Source organism: Chlamydotis macqueenii, chromosome 2 (genome assembly GCF_036417535.1).
Source record: "Chlamydotis macqueenii isolate bChlMac1 chromosome 2, bChlMac1.mat, whole genome shotgun sequence".
NCBI lineage: Eukaryota > Metazoa > Chordata > Aves > Otidiformes > Otididae > Chlamydotis > Chlamydotis macqueenii.
In genome coordinates, this window is record NC_141557.1 from 159,396,418 (window position 1) to 159,424,339 (window position 27,922).

The following is a 27,922-nucleotide window of genomic DNA, read 5'->3' on the forward strand; positions in this document are numbered from 1 at the left end:
AAATAATTTTGCCTGAGAGCAAGCTCTGGTAGTCTGTTGGTTTAACATCAGCATGTTCTGACTGTGAAACAGCTGCCTTTCGCTTAACTTAAGAACCGCGGGAAAAAAATTAATGCTAAGTTGAAGAAAAAGGAACCTATTGGCAGTGAAAAATTTCTGTAACAAGTTTTGGTTTGTTTCTTCGATTTCCTAAAGTTAGGCAGGTGCCTAGCTTTAAGCCCTGGACTAAACCACTAGAATGAACTTCATTTGGTATGGCAAAAGTTAAAGCAGAAAAAATGCCAGAGGAGGTGAGAGTGAGCTAAAAGCTGAAGTTTGGACACCGTTACGTGTTGCTTCACTCCCATGGGCAGTACAAGGTACGGCACAGCAGAACCACTTCATGCCCTCTTCACCCACATACCTCCTGTCCTCCAGCAGTCAGCCGTGTGTGGCTTCTAACATTTCGGGAAGAAGCGCTTCTTGATATTATCCAGATTTCCAATTTCAACTTCTACTCTGTCAACTCGCTTCCTATGAAGAAGAATTAGCTGGTGTGAGACTGCCTCTGGTTCTGATTCTGATTTTTCTTACAGGTCTCCTTCGGGATCTGTCTCCTTCCCTTTCACACACAGGGCTCTGTCAAACAGTGACTTATAAATTGGGGAAGCAGTGGGAGACTTCCTAAAGGTCAATTTTCCTGCGAGAAATATAAGGGCAAAAGCAATTTTTCCAATAAAACGAGACAAGGGCTGGTCTTGCAGGATAAGGCATAGAAAGAGGAGCTGGCAGATAAGGACTCTATTGCTGCACTCCTGATTTCTTGGAGCAGAATTCGGAAAGTTTTTTACACGTGGTGTCAGAATTTTCCCTTACAAATATCAGTAGAATCCTAAAACGACTCGAGGTCTCGATACCATTATTTTATCTAGGAGACCTAGCAACACACTGTGCAACCTAAAGACTCTCTGATAATGTTAAACTGATGGTATGTAATTATTAAATAGTTCTTACCATAAAAATTGCCGCATCGTTAAGACTCTGTCAAAGTAGGTTCACCTTTGCTGAAAAGACCTCCAAAGCATTCCTCCCAGACCAGGGACAAAAGCCAGTTTTATTTCTTAATAGGCAGTCAGAAGTCAAAAGAGCTATGTAAGGTCTAGGGAAAAAAAAAAACAAAACAAAACAAAACCCTGGACATTTATGGAGGCAGAAACAAAAATACAAGAATTTGGCAACTTCTACAAAGTACGGTAGAAGCAAAAAAAAAAAAAAAAAAACCAACAAAAACAAACCCCAAATGTGTATCACTTTACAGTTTGTTTGCAATAATTGCTTAAAAAAAAATTGTTTTCCTTGAGAATTACTTTGCTGAGTTTAGTTTTATACTTCTTACTTTGCTGTCCCCACACAATGAACTGCAACAAATACTGTTGCCCACTCACTCAGCCAGAATTAGTGGAAAGTTAAATAGAAAGTACATTGTGAGCAGGGAAAAATGCAGTTAATCTCCTCTTCTAAAACAAGGCTCAATGATACTAAATTGGAATGTATAAGCAAAAGTAGTGAAAAATGAAATTGTTCAGAAAATAAGCAAAATACTAAGTCACAACTAGAACTGCAATAAGTCTTCGAAGTACATGTGTAGAGAAGCCTTCCCTTAAAAAAGAAAAAAAAAAACAAAAACAAACTGGAGAGCGTATATTAAGAAAAAAGTAAAACTCATGTTTTAAAGTATTTTTTGACAAGGGGGATGGACTACTCAAACTCCTTTTCCAACTTCATAGAATCATAGAACGGTTGGGGTTGGAAGGGACCTTTAAAGCCCATCCAGTCCAACCCCCCTGCAGGGAGCAGGGACATCTCCAACCAGATCAGGTGGCTCAGAGCTTCATCCAACCTGGCCTTGAACATTTCCAGGGATGGGGCTTCAACCACCTCTCTGGGCAACCTGGGCCAGTGTTCCACCACCCTCATCATAACAAATTTCTTCCTCATGTCCAGTCTAAACCTACCCTCTTTCAGTGTAAAACCATTGCCCCTTGTCCTGTCTCTACAGCCCTTGGTAAAAAGTCTCTCCCCATCTTTCCTGTAGCCCCCTTGAGGTACTGGAAGGACGCCATAGGGTTTCCCTGGAGCCTTCTCATCTCCAGGCTGAACAGCCCCAGCTCTCTCAGCCTGTCCTCACAGGCGAGGTGCTCCAGCCCTCTGAGCATCTTCGTGGCCTTCTCTGGACTCGCTCCAACAGGTCCATGGGTCCTTCTTGTGCCGTTGACCCCAAAGCTGGATGCAGATGGGTTATCACGAGAGCGGGGTAGAGGGGGAGAATCACCTCTCTTGACCTGCTGGCCACGATTCTTCTGATGCAGCTCAGGAGACTACTGGCTTTCTGAGCCGCAAGGGCCCAATTTCATACTCTAATGAATATTTTTACTTTCTATTCTTATGCATATCACCATGTATTTCAATTTTGTAAAAAAGGCATTGCAAAACTATTTTTTTAAATTCTCTATGAACAAAAACATGCATAATATTTCATTTAAAGAGAACATTTGTTATAAAAAAATGGACAGCTGTTACTAGTGGGAAAAAGAAGTCTTCAGAAAAAAAAATCTCCCTGGGATTAAATACTTGTTAATCAATTTGATTTGTATTTTGAAAAACACTTGTGCCAGCCATCACGTACAGAAGCATTGCCAAACTGGAATAAAAAGTCAGTTAAATTCAAATGTATTTTTGCTATTAACAGTAAAGAAAATCAAGCATTCCAACACAGAATATCTAAAACTGCTCCAAAATGTAGACTCCTAATAAATTTCCACATTCTTCTCTTACAAATGGTTTTTAACTCACAAAATGGCAACATACAACTGAAAATGGCCCATGAGGGAAAAAGTGGCAACACATGAAAGTACGTTTTTAATAATCTCATCAGCAGGCAAATGCCACAGCACCTAAAATTCAGAATAACTGGACATTCGTGAACTGAAATCCGATCACTGCTTGTTTTCCAGATGATCTGACTTCCCAGATTGCTTTTCCTATCTGCTGTATGCTGATCCCACGTCCTGACATCCATCGCTAGGTTCCTGACCAGGTGAGATGCGCTACGCAGGACATTCTGCAGGTGGTACACTGACTTAAAATCAACCAAAAGGGTTACAGTCAAAAAAGCATGTACATCTTAACAGGCACAAAGCTCTTTTTAAGCTTCTGTGCATCACAGAAAAAAAACTGAAAGTAAAGCTTGTAGGTCAAGTCTCACTCTGAATATCTTAAAACAAATGTTATAATTTGAAACTGGCAATTGTTGGCATGGCAGAATTTTGTTTAGGTTGATGAATATAGTTTTAAAATCTCCTTGTAAGCCTAAAAGATCTTAAATATGTCCCTATCTAGTGATGAAATGGTTGGGCAAAAATTTTAGGTTTCTGTTGAAGTAAGCAACTACTGTGTTCCTCTTGGGTCCAAAGAAATCTCTTATAAATCTGCATCATAACTCTTTGGAATTTTCAACTTCCTACGGATCTGCTCTTGGTCACACTTTGCCTCAAAAGGAGTACTATGCATTAAATTATATTAAGAAGGCAAAATCTTCGTCTTCCAAACGTAATTTGCTCTGAATCACCAAAGTGAAAACCAGAAGCAAGTGCTCTGAGTGAACAAGGAGAGCCGTGATTCGTTTTGACCACGGAAAGCAAACTGCCTTTTTTCTTTCTTTCTTTTTGTTGCCACTTTGGAGCAGCTTTCAGGTCACAAGCATACCAGCATTCGGAAACCCAAAACTCATTGCATATCTATCACACTTTATCAAATATGATTATTTTATTATAATAAAAGTATATAATAAAATTGCTAAATGATTAGAATTAACTACAAAGATTTTCAGAAGCTTCTAGAAGTTTGACGTGTTTCCATTTCGTATCTTTTACTTTTCACGTTTTAAATTTAATCTGAAATTTGCTACTTTGTCAGGGATCTTAAACCTATATAAATTAATCTTCTTTCTTCCTACGATCTACAAGGTCAACCCTCCTCTTAAAGCAGAATTACCATTTGTGATTTTTTTTCTGCATCATGTAAGATTTCAGATATCGTAACACACTAAAACACCCAATTGATTTTTCTTTCCCTCCAACTGAAACATCATACATTGTTTTTCATGCAACTTGCCCTTTCTGTTCAGTATTTCTTCTTGTTGAAGCTTTTGAAACGGAATTTGGAGATTAAAGCCACACTAAGACTAGCTGGTGTTTCTAACAGCCTTTGTCACTGAAGAGAATGGCAAAAATTTTCACCTCAGGGTAATCTGGAAGATGGAATTAAAGACCTACAAAACAATTTTAAGGAACAAAGGTCAGCATAAATGTCAGTATTATGAATGGCCAAGTAAATAGGTTGGGGAGAAGGAGATGAGGAAAGAGTGGGTACGTAATTATGGATTGTAATGAAATATTAAAATTCTTTCTGACGTGAAGAGTGATCCGATTTTTTTTTCTGTGGCTGATGAATGCCACCAATTTCGGTTCAGTTTCACTTTGCTCAAGGGCTTTGAGAAAATTTCAACAACAAAAACCACAGTAATAATGTCATTATGGCCCTTTTCTACTCCTGAGTTGGAAAATCACTAGGGTATATAACAAAATTCAGCAAAGAAGGAGGTAAGAAGGGTACTTCAGGTGACCTAGAGGCAATGACTCACGAAATAGATTCTTGAAAAACATTGTATCTACTGCACTTGCAGCACATGTATTATTTAGATAAACTCACTTTATTTAAGACTTGATAATAACTTTTAATTACTATGCAATTCCTGTGTTCAGCAGAAGAATTTATTAGCTAATTTGCTGACTTTATTTGTAAGTCTGTGTACTGAGAGGATCACATTAGTTTATTTGTTCACCTACAGATTCACAACGAGGGAAGAAAATCTTTATTTTTTTATGCTAAGCCTATCAAATGTCTTCAGGAAAAGAAAGTAAAATTATCCTAGTTAATCTATTTTTAAAATATTTAAACAAATCAAGCAGAAATCCCTTTAACAATCTGTTGCCAGTTTAGAACTCAAGTTCCATATCTCTGCCCTATTTTCTGCGTTGCTTTCCCGTTCACCCTTTGCCACATATCTCCAGCATACTTAACAATATTTGAAATATCACATATACAAGACAATTCTAAACAAAAATACCAAGTCCTGGCATTGCCCAAGGTTTCAGAAATACGAGGACTTTTTTCTTTCTTTGCAGTATTTCTAACTTCCTGTTGAGTTTTGAACTTTTTTAATTCTCAATGTGCATACATCAGATTTTGACTCATTTTGAGATCGTGAGTGTACCTTACCAGATTTATGAACTACTCTTTATGAAATGTTTGCAGAATTCTGTGCAAAGCTTAAGTAAGCAATATAGAAGTTTTAATCAAACACATTATGAATTTTATACATTTGCAAAGCAGCTAGTTAGAGCATATTTTCATCCCTTAAGGATTTGCTTATTGCAGAGTAACCAAAATACTCATGATTGTTAATTACTGTCTAAAAAATAATTTTAAAAAAGAACTTTCTTCCTTTGAAATTTTCAGTCATTTCAATATTTCTTCAGGGTTCTCTTATATCTTCCTGATACTCTAGATGGTTGCATTTACTGAAAAGCCAATATCCAACACCAACGTGCTTTCTTTGCCGAACGTATATATGCTACTTTCAGCTTTGGAAGGAACAGAGGTGGGAGTCAGGTCGCAGGAATGAGGGAAGTCAGTTATGGGTCACATCCCACTTAAAGCGTTATTAGGCTATACTCTATATTCCATCCGTACTCTCACATCTACTTTATGTAGGGGCATTTACACTTCAATACACAAGATCCGAGCTAAGAGAGTTGGTGCCTCCTTAGAGACCACTCAGGATCTTCGGTGCCCACTTAAGGCTCAGAAAGTACTGGGAACCTAAGGTTGTGGGCCCCACCAGGGATCTGGGGTGCTTCAGAAAGTCAAAACCAGTTAAAATTACAGTGATTTTTTTTTTTAATGTATGGCTTTAATATAACTACATTAAACCTTTAATTTTGTATGCATGGAATGGTAAATAACAATGCACCATAATCAATTGTTATTGTGAAGAATGAGGTGCCCCTAATCTGTGTACAGAACCACTCTCTTGCTAATCCATCAAGCGCTTTGCCAAGGACACTGCAGGGACACTAAAAGCACCGGTTTCACCGCGGTAGTATTTCTATTCAGCATTTATGCGCTTGTTGGTATAAGGAAAGAATATCGTTTGTTGTGACTAACAGCTTTCATCTTCAGAAAAATATATCACTACACAGTAAAGTTCTTTTCCATTGATCAATTTTTATACCACCATTAACGTATGAAAGCTGTAGGGTTTGCAGTTATTCAGAGCTGGGCTCCAGCGTACGTCTCTCGCTGAACTTCAGCTCTTGACAGGCAACTCAAGAATGGAGGAGTAGACGGCGACGCAACACTGGACACAGGTCAGAGCAGAAGCAACTGAAATATACGGTTCACTGAAAACACACCTTGTCAATCAAGCTGCCAGATTATTTTTAAAATGTTTTTACTGGCTAGCATCAAATTCTTTCAAAAATTCATTGAAACTTTTTTTTTTCTCTTTGAACTCTGCAGGAATCATCTTCAAGGAATAAAATCATATCGTCTGCCAGAAAGGCAAAAAAATATATATACTTTTATACTACTCATAGCATTGCAACATTTATGAACCAGCGCGCTTCAGTTAAAGCTGCAGCATTCAGCTTTTTCTTGAAGTATGACGAGGTTTCCATAAATTGCAGCCACATCTCCTAGAGCGATATGAATAAAGCCTATTTATGGAATATTCAGCAAATGGATGCAGCGTGAACATACCACTTGTGTCTTCAAAGACTAAATTAGCAAGTTTCTGTATCCTGGATTCCATAATGTTGTCCATAAGTTTTTTTTTTTGCTCCTCCAAATTTTATATTCTTTTGGAGAATCACACACTAATCACGTAAACTAAATTGACCCGCATACAGCCCCATAAATCCTTTGTACATGTACACAGATACATGTGCAATAGAAATGCTATAAATACAAACACATAAAATTGTGTCTAGAAATAGAAACAGCAACAAACACATTTTATAAAAAAATGTGAAAGCTGAGACAAAAAAAAATATGAACCTCCTCGAACAAAAACAAAGATGATTCGGGTAAAGGAAAAAGACCGCTAAATCTTGCAAATACTCCACTTAATTCTCTTTCCCTTGGTTACTTTAATTTAGCTGATAGAAACAGAAATCTGTGGCGCGGTGTGACAACCACAGGTAATACTAACAGTAGTCACAATTGGTCACCCAGAATTCATTATGTGGTGAAATCCTATTTGTCCAAGGAGATCAAATATCCATTAGTCTCGTGTTCTGTTTTTACTTGACATACACAGAAGTAGTATGCTCCCGGACAAGGTGGGCCTAAATAACTCCAAAATTATTTTTGCAGAAAAATATAAAGGAGTGTACACAACGGGAGTCAAAAGCCCTCTTCCTAGAACTTCATGTACTTGAGTCCAGCCAACAGCTAAGAGGTTGCGCGTATGTTTGTTCAGAATAACCAGGTTTAAGTCCGTGAGCCAAATACTGCTAATGCTGGAGCAAATGAACTACGGTCTTTAATAGAAAATAAAGATTTTTAAAAATTGTCTGTTTTAGCAAGGCTTAAGTCTGTTAAAATTCCATGTGCGTCTTCTCTCTTGAAACGATACATGAAAACTTCAGCTGATAGGATGTTCTAGCACAGGTTCTATTATTAAGCCATGTGAAGAGGCACTGGTAATTATTACCAATTTTATTTTAGGCATCAGTACAGAAAAGTAGCTGGAAGACGTTATTTTCAAGCAGTTCTCTCAGTCCTTCCAGATTGATGTCCTCCAGATAAAATATAACAATCTTCCTAAAGAAAATGTGTGGGTTTTCAGCACCACAAAAGGTCAACCACTCCCCAAAAAAAGAAGTTCTTAGAAGTTCTAGTGTTCTTTAGTGGAAAAAAAAAAACATTAAATAATAGTAACATAATGAAGTTAGCTTGGCAACAAGCTTCCAGGAAAGAACTGACTCTCTAAAGGGAAGCTAGAGAAAAATCATTAAAATCCCCGAAACAGAGATGCTGATAGAAAACAGTCTCAGGATGCCTAGGAAAAATGTGAATTAAAATACATTAAAAGCCATTACCTTTTCTCATAACTCAGATAAAAATCAGGAATTCTGGAAAAATTTAGCATAGCACAGCAGCATATAGAACTTTATTTAATAACAACAAATAATTCTACGTGTTTTAACCCCACAGGATCAGATTCTTGGCTGAACAAAAGAACTGAACGGAGAGTAGCTTTCTTGCAACATCTTTAAAGCAAACTGTTCTGTTTGTAGCACTTCCACAACAGTAGCAGCTAAGACATCTTGGTCTCTGTGTCCAATAACACCAGATACAACCCTCATCAAAGAAATAGAAAACATACTGCAAACCTGGATCTGCAAACGTCACACGTGCACAGCAGTGGAGCACAGCACCACTTTTCTGCAGTTGCCTCTACATCCTTATGCGCCTGTTGCAATTCTGTAGACCATCAGTACAAGACAAGGAAATTTTATTATGAGACCAGAGCTAGGCAAGCCACTGACGACTCCCTTCTGCTGCATGGCATGATTGATTTAACATTATAAACTCTATTTTCAATAGTACATATCCCAGAATTGAGGAACAAGAAATAAAAAACAAATATACATCTGTAAATGCCACAACTTTTCCCACTGTGCTCAAGTAAATCTGGATTATTTTCACATAAATGGGCTGATCAGTAGGATAAGAACTGAATACAAATATGTTCTGATTTGGATTTGTTTTGGTTTTTTAGAAAGAAAGATCATAGAATCATGGAATGGTTAGGGTGGGAAGGGACCTTTAAAGTCCATCCAGTCCAATCCCCCTGCAAGGAGCAGGGACATCTCCAACCAGATGAGGTTGCTCAGAGCCTCATCCAACCTGGCCTTGAACGTTTCCAGGGATGGGGCATCCACAACTTCTCTGGGTACATTTCAAACCAAGATGATGCCATATACTTTAACCAGGTGAAATGCTGAGAAGCTAAACCAGTCAAAATTTTAAATATTCTTTCAAAAGAAAAGATGACATGAAGAGAAAACAGCTACCTATCAACAAGGTTTTCCATGTTAAACTTGCCCCTGGTTAACAGGTTAACTAAAGCAACAGATTCAGGGCTTCCACTCTAGGAAAGCTACTTAACTTTCACAAATTGTTTTCCCTTTCCTCATCATAACCCTTTGTCATTCATCTCACCTTAACTTCTAAATATAATTAATGTAAACACTGAAGAAAAACTACAGTGCATGTAAGAGGCCTTTGCAGCTATTTATAAGCCAGCTAACCAGAAGACAGAGTTGGGGTGGAAGCATACAGTCAAATCTGTTGGGAACTCATGGGCTGACTTTGGAGAAGTTGCGAAACAATGACAATGCCCCTCACACCTGGCCTGACTTGCCATTTCTTTTTAATATGAAGATTGGTCCTGCCATGAACGGGATCTAGACCAGACAGCAGCACGCGTCCAGTCCAGTACTGATGCCATGCTGTGCTGTTCAGTGCTTTTCAACTTCTTTAAAACCTTCAGAGCTCACTCCCAACGCTCCTTTCAATGAAAGAAAACAAAGCCAACTTCTCCAAAGTATCACAATAAATTTACAATAAAGATGGAAGACAAAGCCAGATGTTCTGAGACCTGGAACTTCACACTTTTGGCATAAATTTACCTCTTCCTTCTCATTCCACTTTGCTTTAATGCCTCCACCTTTAATCTAACTTTTGTATTCTGAACCTACGGGTTTGTGGTATATAAGTGCATTGGCAAAGCACATCAAAAGTGAAATGTAACTACTAGAAGGGATTTCATAATTTTAAAATATCTATTAAAATTTTAACACATGGCATTTTCATTTGCCTTTATACCTGCAAATATTTGTTCCAAAATATGCAGCAAGAGTGCTAAATGAAAGATGTTACAGTGCAGTCTCTGCACAATATACAGAAGAAACTAGAAACAGTACAAATACTGAAAAAAGTGTTTGCATCTGTCATTCAAAACAAACTTCACACACAAGTAACAACTCTACAGACCTCCAAGCCCTCCCAGATCATCAGGTGAATATCGAATTTGACTCCAATTCTGTATTTCCAGCCCTCTGAGGCAAAGCAGAAATATCTGTCTTTATTTCAGCTGCCAGTCTAACAGTAAGTTTTAAGCTAAATCACCCTCTATGAATAATTAATACCACTTTCTCAGTTAGGCTTGTGATTATTAAGTCATTATTTGTTTATTTTCGCTGATGATTACTGTTTTCTCTTCTTACATTTAGTCATACAACTCTGGAGGAAAACGAAACTTCATCAGATAATTTGCAAAGTCTGGTTGAAACTGAGAAGTCAATTCTGAAGGGTTTTGTATTTCAAAATATCTAGCTGAAAAGCTGTACGGATCAAAGGATATTCTGTTTCATACGCACAGAACCAGCCTTGGATTATAAATACTCCAGCGGTGGAAGGTCTTCAGGCTGGTATGCTGAATCCCAGAGAGAAGAGCATCGGTCACAAGACACAACTTTTAATGAGGATGACATAAAGAAGGGTTGGGACAGGGATGAAGGAGATTTCACTTCCTTAGCAAACTATTTCCTCTCTCTTTTTGGGAACAGAGGATCTGAGCCTGCCATTCTCAAAGCCATCGAGGCAATCTTCCCACCAGCCATTCAAACCACTAACGCTACACAAAACCATCTGCGTTCCTCACTGGCTTTGTCTTCTGCTGGACTAGTGTGTAAAATCAGCGCAGGAAAGCCTGGCACGAGGCAAAGCTGGAACAAATTAGGTAGTAAAAGTGCACAAAGTAATTGAGGAAATAATCTGAAGAAGACTTGGCAGCGAGGGGAGAAAACTGTTTTCAGACAGATCAACTCCTTAATTTGAGTTATCTGGCAGCTGTACAAACACTGGCGCCAAAACCCAGGAGTAAACAACCGGGAAGAGGGGAATGCACAAATACTCCCTCGCAGCGGCCCTCATCTTAGGTCAATTAAAAGTCCTCCTGAAACTACTCCTGAGGAAGGATAACGACAGCAGCGGCTTGCAGGATCAGGAGGACACTAGAAATTCAACATCCTATCTGAAGTTCCTCTAAGCCTTGATACCAAGCTGGAATAAACTGAGCACAGATTTGTGGAAGCTCTACCTACAATTAAAATAAAACTCCTTCCTAGAGGTGGTTTCTTGCAATTGCAGGATGAGGAAGGTCCTTGGACAGAAATACCGCTGTGATGCTGAGGAGGATATTTGGAAGTCTTCACGTTCAGAAGGTCATAAGCCTAATGCCACCTCGTTGCCAAGCCAGTGTCAGCTAAAGGAAGTAACAAAAAAAGATTTGTGAAACAGCCAAACGACAAGCGGAAGGACTGCTCTGACACACTGATGTATAAATAAAGATGCTGAAACTAATTCAGTGCAGAAAAATATTTGCTTTGCTGATTAATCAGGGATATTGCCAGAAGCAAAATATAGTCCCATAGTTTTAGTTTTATTTCAAAACCAGTGTGAAAGTCACACATTATTAAACCCTGAGTAAGACACAATGTTCTGACCAATCATTTTCCAAGCTTTATTCACCATCATTCACTCCTAGTGCATTTTAAGCTAGTATCATAAATGAGTCATTCACTGGTGAAACCGGGCGGCTGCGAGACTGAGCTTCCCACTATATTACTGTCTTATTTTGCAGCCTGAGGCAAAGTAATGATCTTTTCTCAGTCTGTCTATATGTAATATGCACATTATGCTTCTCACAGGGATATGATTCGCCCGCTGATGATAAGAAACATTTCAGTGTTCTCAGAAAAACAGCATCATAAATTCACAAGAGGTAAGCAGAGTGAAAACAACTGTCTTCTCATACCAGCGCAGTTAGACAATTTAAAAGTTACAACAAACTTTTTACCTAGATATATACCATTCCCTGGTGTCAAGCCCTCCAAGGTTTGTGGATTTAAAAGAAAAAATTAAGAAAAACCAGCTTCCCAAGTCAGCTTCCAGCCTTATAAACACAACGTTGGCCGGAAGAGAAAAGTCACAAGTTCATTCAGCCTTCAGAGAAAGATACGCATGTGACTGTTACAGTACTTCTAATCTGGAGTCAGAAGGGATGAGATCTTCAACGTCATCCCATAAACCCTGAGAGAGAATGGAAAGAGCAAGACTTGACGCTCTGTCAGGTCCAGAGGACAACACAAGCCAAGAAAAATGAAGGAGATGCTGGAGAACACAGTAGCACAAGCTGAGTTGGAAAGCTGACATCAGGGAAGGAGTTCAGGGAAAGAACCAGATAAAATGGTGAAGACAGGATTTGCTCATTTATTTTATTAAAATACCACTGGAGCCTTGCTCGGTGATGCATTTGCAGAGACTGATAACAATGCACAGTACAAAAGAGGAGCTCTAGCAGTTCTGCAGGAGAATTTTGCAACATTTTATTTCAGGAACTGGTTAGAAACTGGAGCTATCAAAGAGGCTATCTGCTTACGTGGCCATGTTTCTACCTCAAACTTCACTTTGTTCCTAGACGTAATGCATGATGTCCAAACTAGCCAACTTCATAGGTGTTGGTTCCCCCACACCATACCTACATTCTCCTTCCATGTTTTTAAAAATCAGTTTGGATTATTCATTGTACGGCTCCTAGACTCAGAGTTATTGGGTGAAAAGGCAAAATTATTCTTTCACCTTCAACTTTTGCTCCCTAGGAACAGATTGATTATTTTAGAAACCGCATGCAGTGGTTGAAGTATTCCCTTCAAAAGTGTCGAGGAATGTTTTGGAAGGAATTTTTTTAGCCTACTTTAATGCAATTTAGCAGAAACATGGTTTTACCTGAGGAAGTCTTGGCTTATTTATCTACGTTTATGTTGAACATATCACAGAAAAATTCTGTAAATTAAAAAAAGCAAATATACGTTTCTATGTCGTTACTTAGACCCCTGTATGGAACAAGCCTGTAGGTGTATTTACGCAGCAAATAAATTATATATGTGGGTAGGTAATAGTAACAGCATCTTTTATCACATCTTATCTACATTTCCAACAGCACACAAGCCAGAATCTTAAACAAAGAGGAAGATTTTATACTGAGACCTAGTAATTTAATTGACAGTAAGAACAACAAAGTGCATTTCCAGAAATGTTTCCAGAAATGTTCTACCCTTAAGTATCCCAATTTAGGATTTTTTCAGCATAAATTGCACTGGATCCCAAATGCTATCTAGAAAGAGATGCAGCAAGACAAGGCTACCTATAGGTCTTAATTCCTTACAAATCTTGAATTGTATCCTACTCCAAGCAGGAAACCACAGCAAAAATATATTTTAAGACTTTTAGAGATTCATGAGAGCTTTAAACAGACAATAAAACGAGTCAGTAGTTACACTTACCATCCACTAGCAGCAAGTCACTAGTTACACAGGAGAGACATCCACTTAACAAAACAGGACTGGAATCACAAGTCACCCTAGCTTTGTATTACAGAGACAGCATCAGCATCGACAAGACTCTTGAGTTGAGCAAAATTAAAGGACAGGACAATTAAAATGTTAGCCACTGCCTGCAGCTTTATTTGGAAAAGCGTTCTCGACATTGCTACCATCAAACAACTACTGCTTCAGACAGAGCGAAACGCTACGACTTAGCACTTCATTTTAATTCGAGCTGGATCTACAGTATAGGCTGTGTATATACAATAAACTGCAGTCAAGGATTAGCTCAAGTAGATAAACTGAACTCTCCAGCCACCGCTCTGTACCAGCCAGAAAAGCTGCAGTTGAAATGATGAGATTCGCCGACGTACAAACAGTTTTGCACCGGTCTTCACACATCTCTCAAAACGACTCAATCTTTCTCTAATAACAACCCTTGATATTTCAGTTGTTGTGAGGAGATTTAATCAGAGATTCCTAAACCGAAACTTCAGCTGTGTCAGGAATTGTTAATCCTTTTATACAGTAACCGGGAGCCAAATGCATTTTATGATGACAGACTGCAAATACAAGGGCTTGCAGAGCCATCAAACCTGCTAGGGGCATCACTACAAAATACAGCACAGGCATATGAGGTCAGAACTAGGTCATATTTCCATATTTTAAAGAACTTGCCAAGTTCCAAATTAGAGGCAATCGCACAACAAATCTCAAAATACAAGAGAGTAAGAAGATTAAAATTCCCATTAGTTAACAAAAAAAAATCAAGAGAAGAATATACAAGTCTCAGATACAGCAGAAAAGAGAACAGAGAAAACCTCTCTCACAAAAAAAAAAGTGTTTCCAGAGAACAGTAATTACAGGAAAGTATTTTTGTCTTCACTACAGATACAGCTTTGACATTCCACTCTCACATGGAAACTATGTATTTAAAGTGAAAATATGAAACCAGGAAAAGGCAACTGTCAGTTGCTGCACATTCGCTGAATCCGTGTCAATAAAGGCCTGCATGTCGACTTTGCAATTATTTTTAACCTATCTCTGCACATGGAAGAGATCCAGGGGAGAATTTAATGAAAATAAAGTGGTTTAGTAACTGACTTGCATTGAATTTCATAAATTTACAGCAAATGTGAATGTCAATAGATACCAAAATGTACCAGTCTTGAACTTCATGCCAATGCACGACGAAGCCGGAGCATTATCCCACCAGACTCCAAAAGAGCTGCCTTTGCTTTTACTAACAAAAGTCACTGTTGGTAAAAAAAGAAAAAAATCCTTTCTTTCTCCCAAGAATGCCTAGCTAATAAAGCAAATTAGGTAGTATGTGAACAGCTAACTGTAAAAAAAAGTAACTACAAAAAAAAAAGGGCATCATAGTGATTGCAAAATTGCAACAAAGACACCACCATTAAAGCAATTAAAGCTAGTCTAAGCCCAAACAAAAATTAAATAGTCTAAGAAAGCAAGAGAGAATGCAGCAGAGAGCAAACCTACATGGGATTTCACAGGACTAGTGGGTATACAAAGCGTCAAGATTAACTGGGGAAGTTGAAGAAACCTAGAGCATACATCAGGATTTCCACAATACTCTAGTAGCTTCAACGGCAAAATCATAAGCATTTTCATACAAAATATCAACAGTCAATGTAAACACTATTTTATCAGTTTGTGGCTTAGAACTTTTTTTTTCCCCCCACAAATACCATGGCAACTTCTACAGGCTATGAAAGCTAAAAACAAATAACTAACTAATTTGCAGCTAAGATCATGGATTATTAGTTTACATATTTTTTGTCAGATTCTCTGCTGATTCCTTCTGTAGTCTAGCGGTTACAGAAAGAAACAAAAAACACACTGAATTCTTTCTTTTGAAATAGATTTTTGAACTACCACCAAAATCCCAGGAATTTCCAGTTCTCCCAATATATTAAATCCACCACCGATGTTAACAAAGTTTCTCTTTCATTAAGAAAATGTCTATATATACACACCATGAAGTCAAGAACTCGGAATATATTCCTCTTTTCCACACAGTACGTGGGTGGATATCTCACATATGAGCAGCAACCTCTCAAATCAGTGTTAAGCCCCAGGTAGTGTCCTCCTTTTTCCAAGTCATGCATATACGAAGATAACAAATTGATGAAAAGAAAAAAATATCCTGCCACCAAAGGACACGAATCTACGAGGAGCAGATATCAACATAGGTTTAAAGAGTTAAAGCGGGGATGGCATCTTTGAATGCCATCAGGACAGCTTTTGATGGCCCCGTCGTAGGACAGTCTCTTCCACATGAAGACGGGCTGTTCATGCAGGTTTCCTCCTGCGTAACTGAGCCTCTCTCCACCTATCATCCCTGTTCCTCATGGCCTTCCTCAGACTTGTTCCTGTGTTTCACATGATGGTAAGCTAAATGAATAGCTTGTCACCTCAGCAGGGAGGAGGAGAAGCCGGCTCCTTCCTGCCCTTCTCTTTTGTCCACCCCGGCTCTTCACCGCTCCTTTGCCCCAGCACTCACTGGGGCATACTGATTCCACCTCCTAACTTGACCCCCTCCCACAAAAAAGAGAAACTACTAATTTTTTTTCACTGTTTTCTGCTGTTTTATTGAGCTGAGTCACTGTGCTGTGAAGTGATAGAGCCAGAAACACATGAGTTTCTCTCACATAAGAGTGAGAGATGAGAGAAAATGGGACTACGGAACATCTGTCGGTTTTGATAGGAACAAGCCATTGATGTCTTGTCTTTTCATAAAGCCACACCCTCCCTTTCTCTGCCATTCCCTTCAGTCAATGCCCATTTACCTAAATCTCATTCAATTACAAAAGAAAATAATTGTAGAATTGAAATCTCTTCAGTTTCTCCAAACCTTTTTTGACAATCTTTCAATTTGGGGTTTATTTATGTACGAGATCCTGAGGACAGCAGCTGCCTATTAATGTGTGCTCACTCTGTGCTGCTGCCTGACACGACTCCTGCAGACAGAACAACATAACAGTTATAACTACATGGACCGAGTCAAATACTGCCTGGAAAAGGTGGTGTTAAAAACTGGCTTGGGTATGCGGAAAGAGTAGAATTAAAATAATTTCCTGATACGAAGGAACTTGTTTTAAAAGGTATGTGATAATGGACTCCATGTGTCAGAAGATAAGAACAACCTCCAGCAGTAAGACCACAAAGAAATTCTTTGAGGACAGGTACAATTAATTTCATTATACCCTGAGAAGAAAATGTACCTATCACTGTATTATTTTACTCTTACTTTTCCTATGCGACATCATGTTTGGCGAATAGAGTTACACAGCAGCTTATTATTATTAAAACATGACAGTGCCTGCGTCTCCCCAAGCAGCACAAAACTCCAGACTCCCATCCTCTCAAAAATCTTTTCATTTTTATAAGCCATCTGTACACAGGCCATTTCGTCTCTGCCTTTCCTTTGATCATCCAGCCCTAATTTTCTCAATGTGGCAATTAATCTCTTTTCCTCCTGATTTTTATATAAAGACATTAGAAAACCCTCTGAAGCCTCAACATTGTACACTCAGCTAATATATGCAGCCTTGTATTCCTGTAATTACCCCTTTTCCCCCCTCCTTTCTTCCCTTCTCCCTTTCACATATCATCTATCACATCCTGTTTCAATAGGACCACGTGATCGTTTTGTGCTTGCTGAGTACCTACCCAGCGTGCTACGAGCTGTCCTGTAGCAGATATAATCATCACCACCCACAATTCTGTTCTGCAGATTACCCATAGAAACCTCCAAGCTCTTTTTTTTTTTTTTTCCTTTGGCAAACTACACATTGATATTATGCCTTCCGTTGATGCTGTACGCTGCTAAGAAAATGAATAGTGTAGATGTCAGGAAGAATAGCGTGTACTTAAAATTCTTCGCTATTTCAGCAGATTGCCTTTTGCTTGCATTAGGTCTTACCCCCTTTAATAAAAAACTTTCCTAGAATGAATCTTTTGACGAATAGGTATTGAGATAGTCTTTGGGAAAATAAAATCATTCACTTAAGGAGAAGCAGAACATTTAATGTGATTGGATACACCATCCTTCCCCAAGTATTCATTTCATGCACAAAATCCTTTTGATGCTTTATACCTTTAGTGTCACCATAAAGAAATCTTCTTATTACTGAGGAACAATAAGAGAGTAAACAGCAGCTGTGTGATAGCACTGATGTAGCAGAACATATCCCCGTGAGGATTCTTGACCTTTCAGCCTCGGTTTTCAATGCTGCAGCTAAAAATATCTTTTCTCCACTGACAAACATTACAGCTACACGCTGCAGAATAGCAATGAGGAGCTTTATGCTCTAATGGCTTTACTATATATAGAAACTCTTCAATGCTAAAAGCTCTTCATTAAAAGGATTAGTGACTACCACACACAACAGGAACAACCGATATCACACCTCAGACTTTGTAGCACAAACTGATTTTAAATTTACTAGATTTAAGATTTCCAAAGTAACCGCAGAATTTGGTGAGGAAAGCAGAATGAACATTTCGGAGAGCTGTCTTTGATATAAAATTAATAGTTTGAGGAATCAGCTTTCTAGTATTCTCATTTTCTCCAGTTCAATGCCAAATTGACTGTATAATGCATTGTCAAAATGAAGTACAAAGTCACAACAGAACTGATGTCAGTACTCGAGCATAATAAATGATCAGTTATCTGCTAGAGCAGAAAAATTTTCTTTCCTGCCCGGTTTAAGATAGGGACGCAAATTCTCACAAGGCTAGGCTGCGGCTCTGCAGCGCTCCGCTATATTGCGGTAAGAGTCAGTCTGGGTGACTGAAGTAGGAGGGGGACAAAGGCAGGACGACGAGGAGACAAGCAGAATGGGAATCCTACTTACCATTTCAGGATAAATATTGAATAAAGCCAGCGTTATGAGGCTACTTTGAGATACGTTGGCAAATATACCATTAAACTGATGTCTCACACATACTATGGCATAGGAAAAAGACCAGAGACAAGATGTAAATTAAACCAGAAATAAGGCACATTTTTCTAAGTGATCAGTTATCCTAACACAGCAACAGTTAAAGGCCGACTAGGAAGTCAGAAACTTTAAGGAAGAAGATAAATATTACCTGCCAAACATGAGATAAATTCACCATCTACCAGTATTAGAAATAACAAGCTTGTCAAGTACCCTGTTAACAAAAATGTATCTGAAGCATTCAAAGATTTTTAAACATCAGCGATAAAAATTGCAGTGTATGTACAGTCAGTCAATGGAATGCAATCCCCTCCACGACTAATCGTATTTGAATACACACAGTAACCCTGTAAATCCTTGGTGAGAGGAAACTACTTCATTCTCAGATGCGGTTTACTTCATCCCATCTTAGCCTGGACTACCAAGCCATCTTTCAATGATCTTGCGCCTAAAATTAGCAGTGCTTACAATTAGCTTTATAAATGGGCTAGTTTGTTGTCTACATACTAGTCATCTCTGGGCTCATACACGGAAGACATCAGCCACTAACAGAAGGGTATTTCTTGCAGCATCTTGGTATATAGAATCATAGAACGGTTTGGGTTGGAAGGGACCTCTAAAGGTCATCCAGTCCAACCCCCCTGCAAGGAGCAGGGACATCTCCAACCACATCAGGTTGCTCAGAGGCCCATCCAACCTGGCCTTGCATGTCTCCAGGGATGGGGCATCCACCACCTCTCTGGGTAACCTGCTCCAGTGTTCTACCACCCTCAGTGTAAAAAATTTTTTCCTACTATCTAATCTAAATCTACCTCCCTCTATCTTAAAACCATTACCCCTAGTCCTTTCACAACAGGCCCTATGCCACAACACACCCCATTAAAAAAAAAGAAAAAAAAAAAAGAAAAACCAAACAATCAGAGAACGTGCACTGAAAGACTAGTGGGTATAGCGAGCCTTCAAACCACTGGAGTTGTTCAAGAAAGGATCATCTGTCTGTGGAGCCATTCTGGTTTTAACTGACAAAACCGCACACCCTCTGATTGCCCATCAATGAATTCCATGCAGGGTCCTTTGACTTTGTATTTCTGTGGTTCTGCAACTAGGTTTTTGCTTCAGCATTTTTAATTTGTTGGAATCAAAGCAGATATGGGATGGTAATTAATTTTTTTTAATAAAAGGCATAGTTTTGATTAGTTGGAACGAACAGCACATTTAACTATATTACAAGTTTTCCTTTTTTATATTTGTTTATTCTTAGAGAACAGGAATTTTATGAAACATAAACCAAATTTAGATTACCAAAATAACTAAGGACGGCTTTTTCCCCTCTGACATTTAGACAAATGGTAAATTTTGAATCTCTGCAAAAATTGCTAATATGCAGTACTACATACTTCTTTTCATTTTAAATTAGAGGATTTGCTACTAACGTCCCATATGCTGTGTGATATGTTTAACAGAATGTTACACTTCTAATTGCATACCAATCAAGGCCTCATATTTTCCAACAATTAGCAGGGTAAAGTATAAATTTCCTGGTGTCGTCGGTGCTTTCAGGCATCCAACAGAGAGTACAATATTTCAATCCACACATCTTCAAAATCACAACACAATTTGTTTCCAGTAAGAGACCTCCGTACACAGGAGATTGAAAAGGAAAGGATGGGGAGGGAGGAGAACGCAAGATGCGTTTTTACTGACAGTACCACCCTTTAACTTCCCAGGATTTCCCACAGAAGTTCTAAGATATTCAACCCCAGACACGGGGTAGAGATCTCAAGTGTTGTATGGGTGGGCTGGGGTTTGGGTGCGTTGGGAGTGGTGGTGGCAATCACTGTGTACCTATGTATAATGCCTTGACCTTCCACGCCGCAGGTAGAAAGGAAGAAACAGGCAGCTATTTCTGACATCTTAAGGATCTTCTAGAAGGAGCTCAGGTGAATTTCAGGGGTAAGCCCAAAAAATGAAATATTCTATATTCTTGCGAATTATAACTAGCTTGAATGGGGTATGGAAATGAAAAAAACAGGAAAGAGCTCTACAGGTCGACGTCGGTAACTTCCACTTTCTTAGCCCGCAGAAAGTATCCAATCCTTATCTTCACCATACAGCTTTAGAAAGGTTCAAAGATATTTTATGCTGACATTAGCTTGTTTTTTATTTGTATCTATTAACTTACTTGCTGATATTCAAATTTCACTACCCAGTGATGAGTCGTCCCATCATATCATTTATTATTTATGATGGAGCAGGAGGGAGCTACTTAATGAATAGCAAGATGACTCTGATTCATTTTAATCCCTGTTTCAAAACAGAAAGAATCCCAAATGACTTTTCACCTAGACATTATTACATACGAGTAAAATTTTACTGAACAAAATATTTACTTGTGTTTATTTCAGTATTTGCAAAACTTAGTAAACTCATTTTGCCATCAGAATATCAAGTAATGAAAATTAAAGACTGCCTAATCACTACATAGAAAGATAGTTTTAATTTGCTATTAAGTGCTAGATATCGTCTGCTCAAATTTAATTTCTAGTGAAACGCTCAGGGCAATTCCACTTTAGCACTGAAAATATCTGAACCCGCCCTTACATCTTCTGTTTCTTTAGTGTTATTTCAGAGCTCAGAAAAGCCCTTCACAGGGCTTCCTCTCTAGATTTTAGCACATCAGGAAAAGCATAGAGTCATCACTACAGTATTTCACTTCAAAGCTTCTTCCCAAAGGAAGTTCAAAGATTTATGACTGCAAGTTTGTGTATAAATAGCACTATCCAACAGTACTACCCACCAATATTCAAAAGACTGGCATACTGGGAATATGTACGATGGTGGCGTGAACTTTAATGAAAAATGAAAATAACTGATCAATCAAGGGTCACATCTGGAATCTCTGCAGCTGAGGAACATCCACTATCCCATACAGAACACAGTGAGTTTCTAATTAGAAAGAAAACTATAATGTGAGATAACTGAAGGGATGGTCAAAACCCAGTGAAGCAATATTTTAGTCAGTATCTACGGACAACAAAATCCGAATAAAATGTATTTGCAGACTAAACTAAATCTCTGGTTTTCTGCAATGCTTTGGTCCCTTCGTCTTTAAATTTAGACATGTAACAACCTTCTGCTGAGCTCATACTATTGAACTATCCAACTTGATTAGACTAAAGGTTTGCTGAATATTATGGCATGTTGTATGGCAAACGAGCAGCTCCACAGACTGGAACTCCAGCTGAAAGACAGAGGTAAACCCATCTGTGGCATTTTACATAAATTAGGTATCACTACCAGATTACTACAGAGTTGCCAGCACCAATGCAATACAAAAGATACTTTAAAAGACAACAAGAAGGATTAAGAATGGTGCTATACAGTACGTTACAGTTGTTCTCACACAATATATTGCATAAGGAACATTTTATTACAAGAACAGAAGGAAACCTGTGACGGTTAGCTCTGCATGATGATCAAGTGGTTGGACTTTTGCACTCGCTCAACGGAAGAATTTCACTGTCTGCCACTGTGCCTTTTGAAAAAAACAGCTTCCAGATTATCATCACCAACCTCTATTACAAGCTGCCTCCCCTATCAGGCCTGTATCGCTACATGTCACGGTTCTGCTTTGCCTCTGCTCATTTTTACTTGACTGAATTACGCACAGCTTTCTGAATGGAACGCCTGTACCAAAATTGTGTACTGTGACAGCTAGAAAGCCAAAACAATTTCTCATAAGCAAACAATCCTGTATTGTCTCATTGTCATTCCTGGCCTTGTGTCATTCTCCCACATTTTTTACCTTTGTATAGCATTTATTGCTTTTGCAGAGATTTCTGAGTATTACTGGCTCCAAGAAACGGCATGGACTGCACTACAACCTCCTCAAAAGACAATAATTGAACAGGAATTTCCAGATATTGAAGTAATGATATGTGGTGGGTTGGCCTTGGTCAGCTGCCAGGTGCCCATCCAGCTGCTCACTCACTCCCCCTCCGCAACTAGAGTGGGGAAGTAAAAAAGGATAAAAAAGCTCATGGGTCAAGATAAAGACAAGGAGATTGCTTACCAGCCACTGTCAAGGGCAAAACAGACTCGATTCAGGGAAAATTAAATTTATTGTCAATTAAGATAGCTTTAGACAAGTAAGAAACAAAGTCAAAATTTAAAATACAAGACAAATGTGAAGACAACATCTCCCCGTCCCCTTTCCCATTCTCACCCTCCAACTCCTCTCCCAGGGGGCGCAGGGGTGGGGCTGGGGGCTGCGGTCAGTCCAGCCCAGCCCCTCTGGGCCGCTGCTCCCTCCTCACACCTCTCCCTGCTCCAGCGCAGGCCCTTCCCCGGGCTGCAGCCCTGCAGGGACACCCTGCTCCCGCCTGGGCTCTCCAGGGCCGCAGCTCCTGCAGGAAATATCCCCCGGCTGCGGCCTGGGGCCCTCCCCGGGCTGCAGGCTGGCTCTCTGCTCCAGCGGGGTCTGTGCAGGGCTGCAGGGGATCCCTGCTCCGGGCCTGCAGCACCTCCTGCCCTCCTCCTCCTGCGCCCTCGGGGTCCCTCTGCTGCTGCTCCCTCCTCGCCTTCCTCCTCCTCTGCCTCTGCCCCCTTGGGCCCTTTCCCCAACCGGTTTCCCCCCTCCCAGTGCCCCCAGCTTGGCTGAGGGGCTCAGCCGTGTCCTGCGGTGGGGCCGTTGGAGCCGGCTGGGACCGGCTGTGTCCAGCCTGGGGCAGCCCTGGCCTCTCCTGGCAGAGGCAACACGTGTACATGGACACCCCATACATTTTGATTTCCAAGATTTTGCACATGGATGTGATGTAAACCATAAATATTGTGTAACGAAAACTAACCTAAACTTGAAACTCATCTGTATATCTCAGTTCCTTAAAAATTGTTGCATTTCCTGCTAGCAACACCCACAGCTACTACAAGAAACACGTCACTGATTCTACATTCGTAAGGACAATGCAAGTCACCTGGACAGACAACTGTCACCTTGTCACTCAGAATGCAAACCTAGATAATAGCTAAAAAAGCTGCTACATATCTGACCCTTCAGTGATCAAGCTGCCGGCCTCCACCCAATTCTCAGTAGACAGCCACCCAGGCGCAGGGTTCACAGCCACAAATGGATGGTTTTGTCGGCATCAGGGCAAATGACAGCGGGAAGGAGCCTTTTCTTCAGAAAATATCTTCTAGAGGAACATCGTCAGCACTGCCAGGGGAATGTCACAGACCTGGCAAAAACGGTATCATTCCAGCTGCTTGCAGAAATGACAGCCAAAGTCATGTGGAGCATCTTCCTTACTGTTTGCTAAGGAAGACTTTGATTAAAAAAAAAAAAAAAAAAAAACAATGACACAGGAATTTCACATCAATGGACAAACTGTACTCCGTTTGAAATATTACAGATGCTTCTTCACAATGTGACATTAATCTCTGATAGAAATAAGGCCTGATACTACTTTACTACACTACTGGTCATGGTGTTGAGTACCTGAAGCTTGAAATTTAATCAAAATTCACTTCTGAAACTTTTGGTGCTGTAATTATTCTGTATTTACTCAGAGTGGTTACATTATTATCCACCTCAAACATTCAAGATCCTGCTACGCTAGACAGACCACAGCAACTTGCTAACCACTGTGTTGTAGCCAGATACCAACAACATTCATATTGCTCTTAGTAGATAAACTTTGAAATAACCTGGATTTACTCCATCTTTGCCAGTTTCACACTAATGTTTCTGAGAGAGGGAATGTTGGTTTCAACAGCCTACCTCATGTTCTGTGAAATACTAAATATTCACTATAATTTTCATGATTAATAAAGGACAACAGAGAGGCTTGAAAACAAAAGCATAGATTTGCTTTATTAAGGTAGAAATCGTTAAGGATCTGCAATAGGAATAATGCAACGGAAGATCTAGTCTTGTTATCCACATCTAAGAAATAACACACCTTACAACAGACAGACAGAGGCTACTGAGATATTTGTAGGGCCGGCAATAAAAAGCCCCTATGTTATCAAGGAGACTCGGAGAGGTAGTACTAACTGCTGTCTTAAAATGCACAAAAGGGAAAAAGAGTGAAAAAAAAGGCAAACACCAGAGACCGAGAAAAGCTATTTAAACTAAAGAACAATATTGACATGAGAACAAAAAGACTGGAAATGAGTCACAAATAAATTTAATCTTGAAATTCCTATTCGCAGCCAGGTTCTCAGACGGAGCTCAATAAGTTTACAAAAGGCTCTCCAAACGAAATTATATTGAGACACCTTCTGCAATCTACTTCTGAATTAAATAACGTAAAGATGTATATGTCACGTTATGACATTAATTTAAAAAAAAAAAAAGTGGACAATAGAGATCACTATCTATTATATACCCATAAACAGAAATCATTTCCCCCAAATATAGCCTGTTTAACAAAAATAGTTCATAAATAGCGAACAGTGAGCACACTGCTGATTAATACCTTCATTAGGAACAGATGTTCAGAAACTCACTGGTCGCTCCAGCAAGTTACACAAATTTACAGTCGCTAGGAAACCAGAAGAGGTCATTTTGCCTCTTTAACAGGCAAAGTTCAGGGTGTTCACTCTACCCAACAGCTGTTTACTGATCTTATTTTCATCCAAATCTCAAAACTTAGATTACATTTCTCACTCATTTTTTATTTTCTTTGTTTCACTACCACTCTTCGGCAATTTCATCAGTGAGAGAAACCTGTATGTTTTCTTTCTGGAAGTGAAGGAAAAAAAAAAAAAAGGGGGGGGAAAAACCACGATAGAAAAGCATGAGGTGACGCAGTTACTGGGAGTTAAATGCCATGTGGGATCCCATCAGGCAGCACAGTGTGGACACTCGTCCCCGTGAGGTCAGCTGCCATTTTGGGGGGTTTATACAGGGGCCTAAATTTCAGGGCGAAAGGAATGAGCTACAGATACATCTCATTTCAAACAAGGGCTCTGAATTCAAGTGTCCCAAGGTAAAGCTGCAAAGTCATGTTTTACCCAGTCTACCAGTCTGAGCTACGAGCAAAGCCCAAGCCAAGAAGCCCTGCCAGACCTGAGATGTTAAAGCCCCCGCTCAGCAGTGCTCCAGCTGGAGCCCGGAGCGTGGGTGCAGCGTAACACCAACTCTGAGCCTTCACGTCCCACTAAAACAAATTTACTAAATTTGCACTGTTGGAAGACTTTCAACCAGAACCATTTGGGGCTGGTGGCACCTGTTTCTGCTCTGAAGTTTCTGATTTACGGTCTCCAACACTTTTAATACCCATGTTTTTCCTTCAGCTTGAACTACTCAACCCCACCACTTACTCAGATAACTGACAGTTGACTGTTCATCAATGTAGAGAAATGTAATTAGCCCTTAATACTTCCTTTAATTATTGACGATTGCTGCTGCTGCCTTTTTTTCTTTCCTGAAGTTTTCACACGAGGCAACCAATTATTCCTTTCTGTGCAATTCCAGACACTGCCGAGACATTTACCCTTTCTATATACTACTGACATCTTTAATTAAGATTCTTCCTTATTTCATCTCTTGTGTCTGGCCTTCATATAAAAGTTCTGGAACAGCTCTGTACATGTCTGATAATATTGAGCCACAACTTTATATAGCACTATACAAAATGCAACAAGTAACAGAAAACAACTCGAATATCTTCTGATGAAAGCCCATTTGTACAAAGCCATCCTACAGAGCACATTTGCTCAGCTCCTCTTTTATATCCTAAAACGCAAAAAATAGCCCTTTTCCCTCTGGAATTTTTCCTAATGTATCCACAGGTAACCGGAAATATTATAGTGAACTTGAATTTATCCCTAATAAGGAAATAGATCAAAAACTAAATTAAAAAGTCCAAGTTCACTATTGAGAAAACAGTAGCAATAAGAACACAGAATCACAGCTCAGGAAAGATTTTCTGTTTGACTGGCTTTCCTTTGCAAAATCAAATCAATTAATGATTCAAGTCAATCAAATAAAATTAACTTCTTTCTGACCTAAAACTGTGCAACCTCTTTAAAAAAAAAAAAAATACAATTGCTTAATACAGAAGTCTGGGATACACAATAAAACCAAAAGTAAAATGAAGTTCTGACATTGTTTTACCAAAGAGACAATGGGAAGAAAGAACAGGCTACGAAAAATCACAAAGTGGAGGAAAAAAAAAAAAAAAAATCTCTTATGCTAAAAACCAGACAATTAGCTGCCTATTTTGAGAATGAGAGACTAAAAAGAAGAAAAGGAGAGAATATGAAAGAGAAAGTATTTCAACCAAAGCTTATGTTTCCTCATACAAATCTGTCTTTCTGGTCTGTGCTCGTACTGTTGAGGTTTTGACAGTTGGAAGCTATTAATTTCGGTATTACAAGGCTTATTGAGGTGGATTTATGTTCTTTACAGTCGTTAATTCACTCCTGCTTCCTTGATGAACTAAAAGACTACTTCAGAATGAACACTGAAAATTAAACCAACTTCCCTCCCCTCAAAACATCTGTTTGCTGGAGAATTTCTACCGATGATTGGTCACGTTGGTCTTACCCGATGAGTCAAAATACATGGGCATGGAGGGAGAACACGTGCAAATAGTTTGAAAATTTTGCTTTTACTAAAATGTAAAAATAAAAGGAAAACTTTCCGCTTAACTTGATTAAGTACAAACTTTAAACTACAACAGCAGACCTTTACCAGTGAAATTACATGCTGTATTAGGAAAAAAAAGGAGTCTGATCCAAAGTGCAATGTAGTCCTTGAAAAGACTGCTTCCATTTACAACATTCATGGCATTCAGTTCCAAGCATATGCATTATTTTTTCATGGGAAATAAAACAAAAGTTGAAAAATGTCAGAAGCCAGATAAGGAAAGCGCAGCGTATACGTTCCGGAATAAGGCCTTCCGTCTTGCTTACTGCCCGAAACCAATTTCACATTGAACCTGTCCTACATAGGCTATTGAGAATATTCCTCCACTACAATTAGCATATTTTCCATTTCTCATTCTCTACACACTTAGCTGTACAATTCGTTTAATTGCTGGGTAATTAAAATCCTGCCTGATCAAAGACTCTTTCTTGCCTCTCTTGTTAATACATATATCTTCTGATCTTTTTTCCTTTTTTCTTTTTTTAATTGTCCACAAGATGAATCATATTTTACTAATTTTTTATTCAAATGGTATCTCCTGTGTCCATCAAAGTAACAGAAATCTATTTCTCTGCAGATTCAGTGATATTTTTCACTAACTGCTTTGCAAGACAGCATTTTTGTCTTTTCAATCTTCTTCCTAACAATTATCTTCACATCTCTTTTTGAAGGTGTAACTCATTTTCATAATTATTTCAATAGCTTTTCATTTTTTAATTTGGATGTTCAATTAATCTATTATTCAA

General features: G+C 39.0%; 1 protein-coding gene across 4 annotated transcripts in view; it reads right to left on the reverse strand.

Moving 5' to 3' along the window:
• TRAPPC9 (trafficking protein particle complex subunit 9) overlaps window positions 1-27,922 on the reverse strand; it is a 482,809-nt gene that overhangs the window by 227,257 nt on the left and 227,630 nt on the right. The window contains exon 22 of one of the 4 annotated variants that reach the window (XM_086741314.1): window positions 1,052-1,138. The exons of the other annotated variants lie outside the window; for them this stretch is intronic. Within the exon in view, the coding sequence (XP_086597440.1) occupies window positions 1,128-1,138 (11 nt within the window). The 3' untranslated portion in view covers window positions 1,052-1,127. Of the gene's footprint in view, window positions 1-1,051; window positions 1,139-27,922 lie in introns of those variants that run through there. 4 annotated transcript variants of the gene reach the window in all.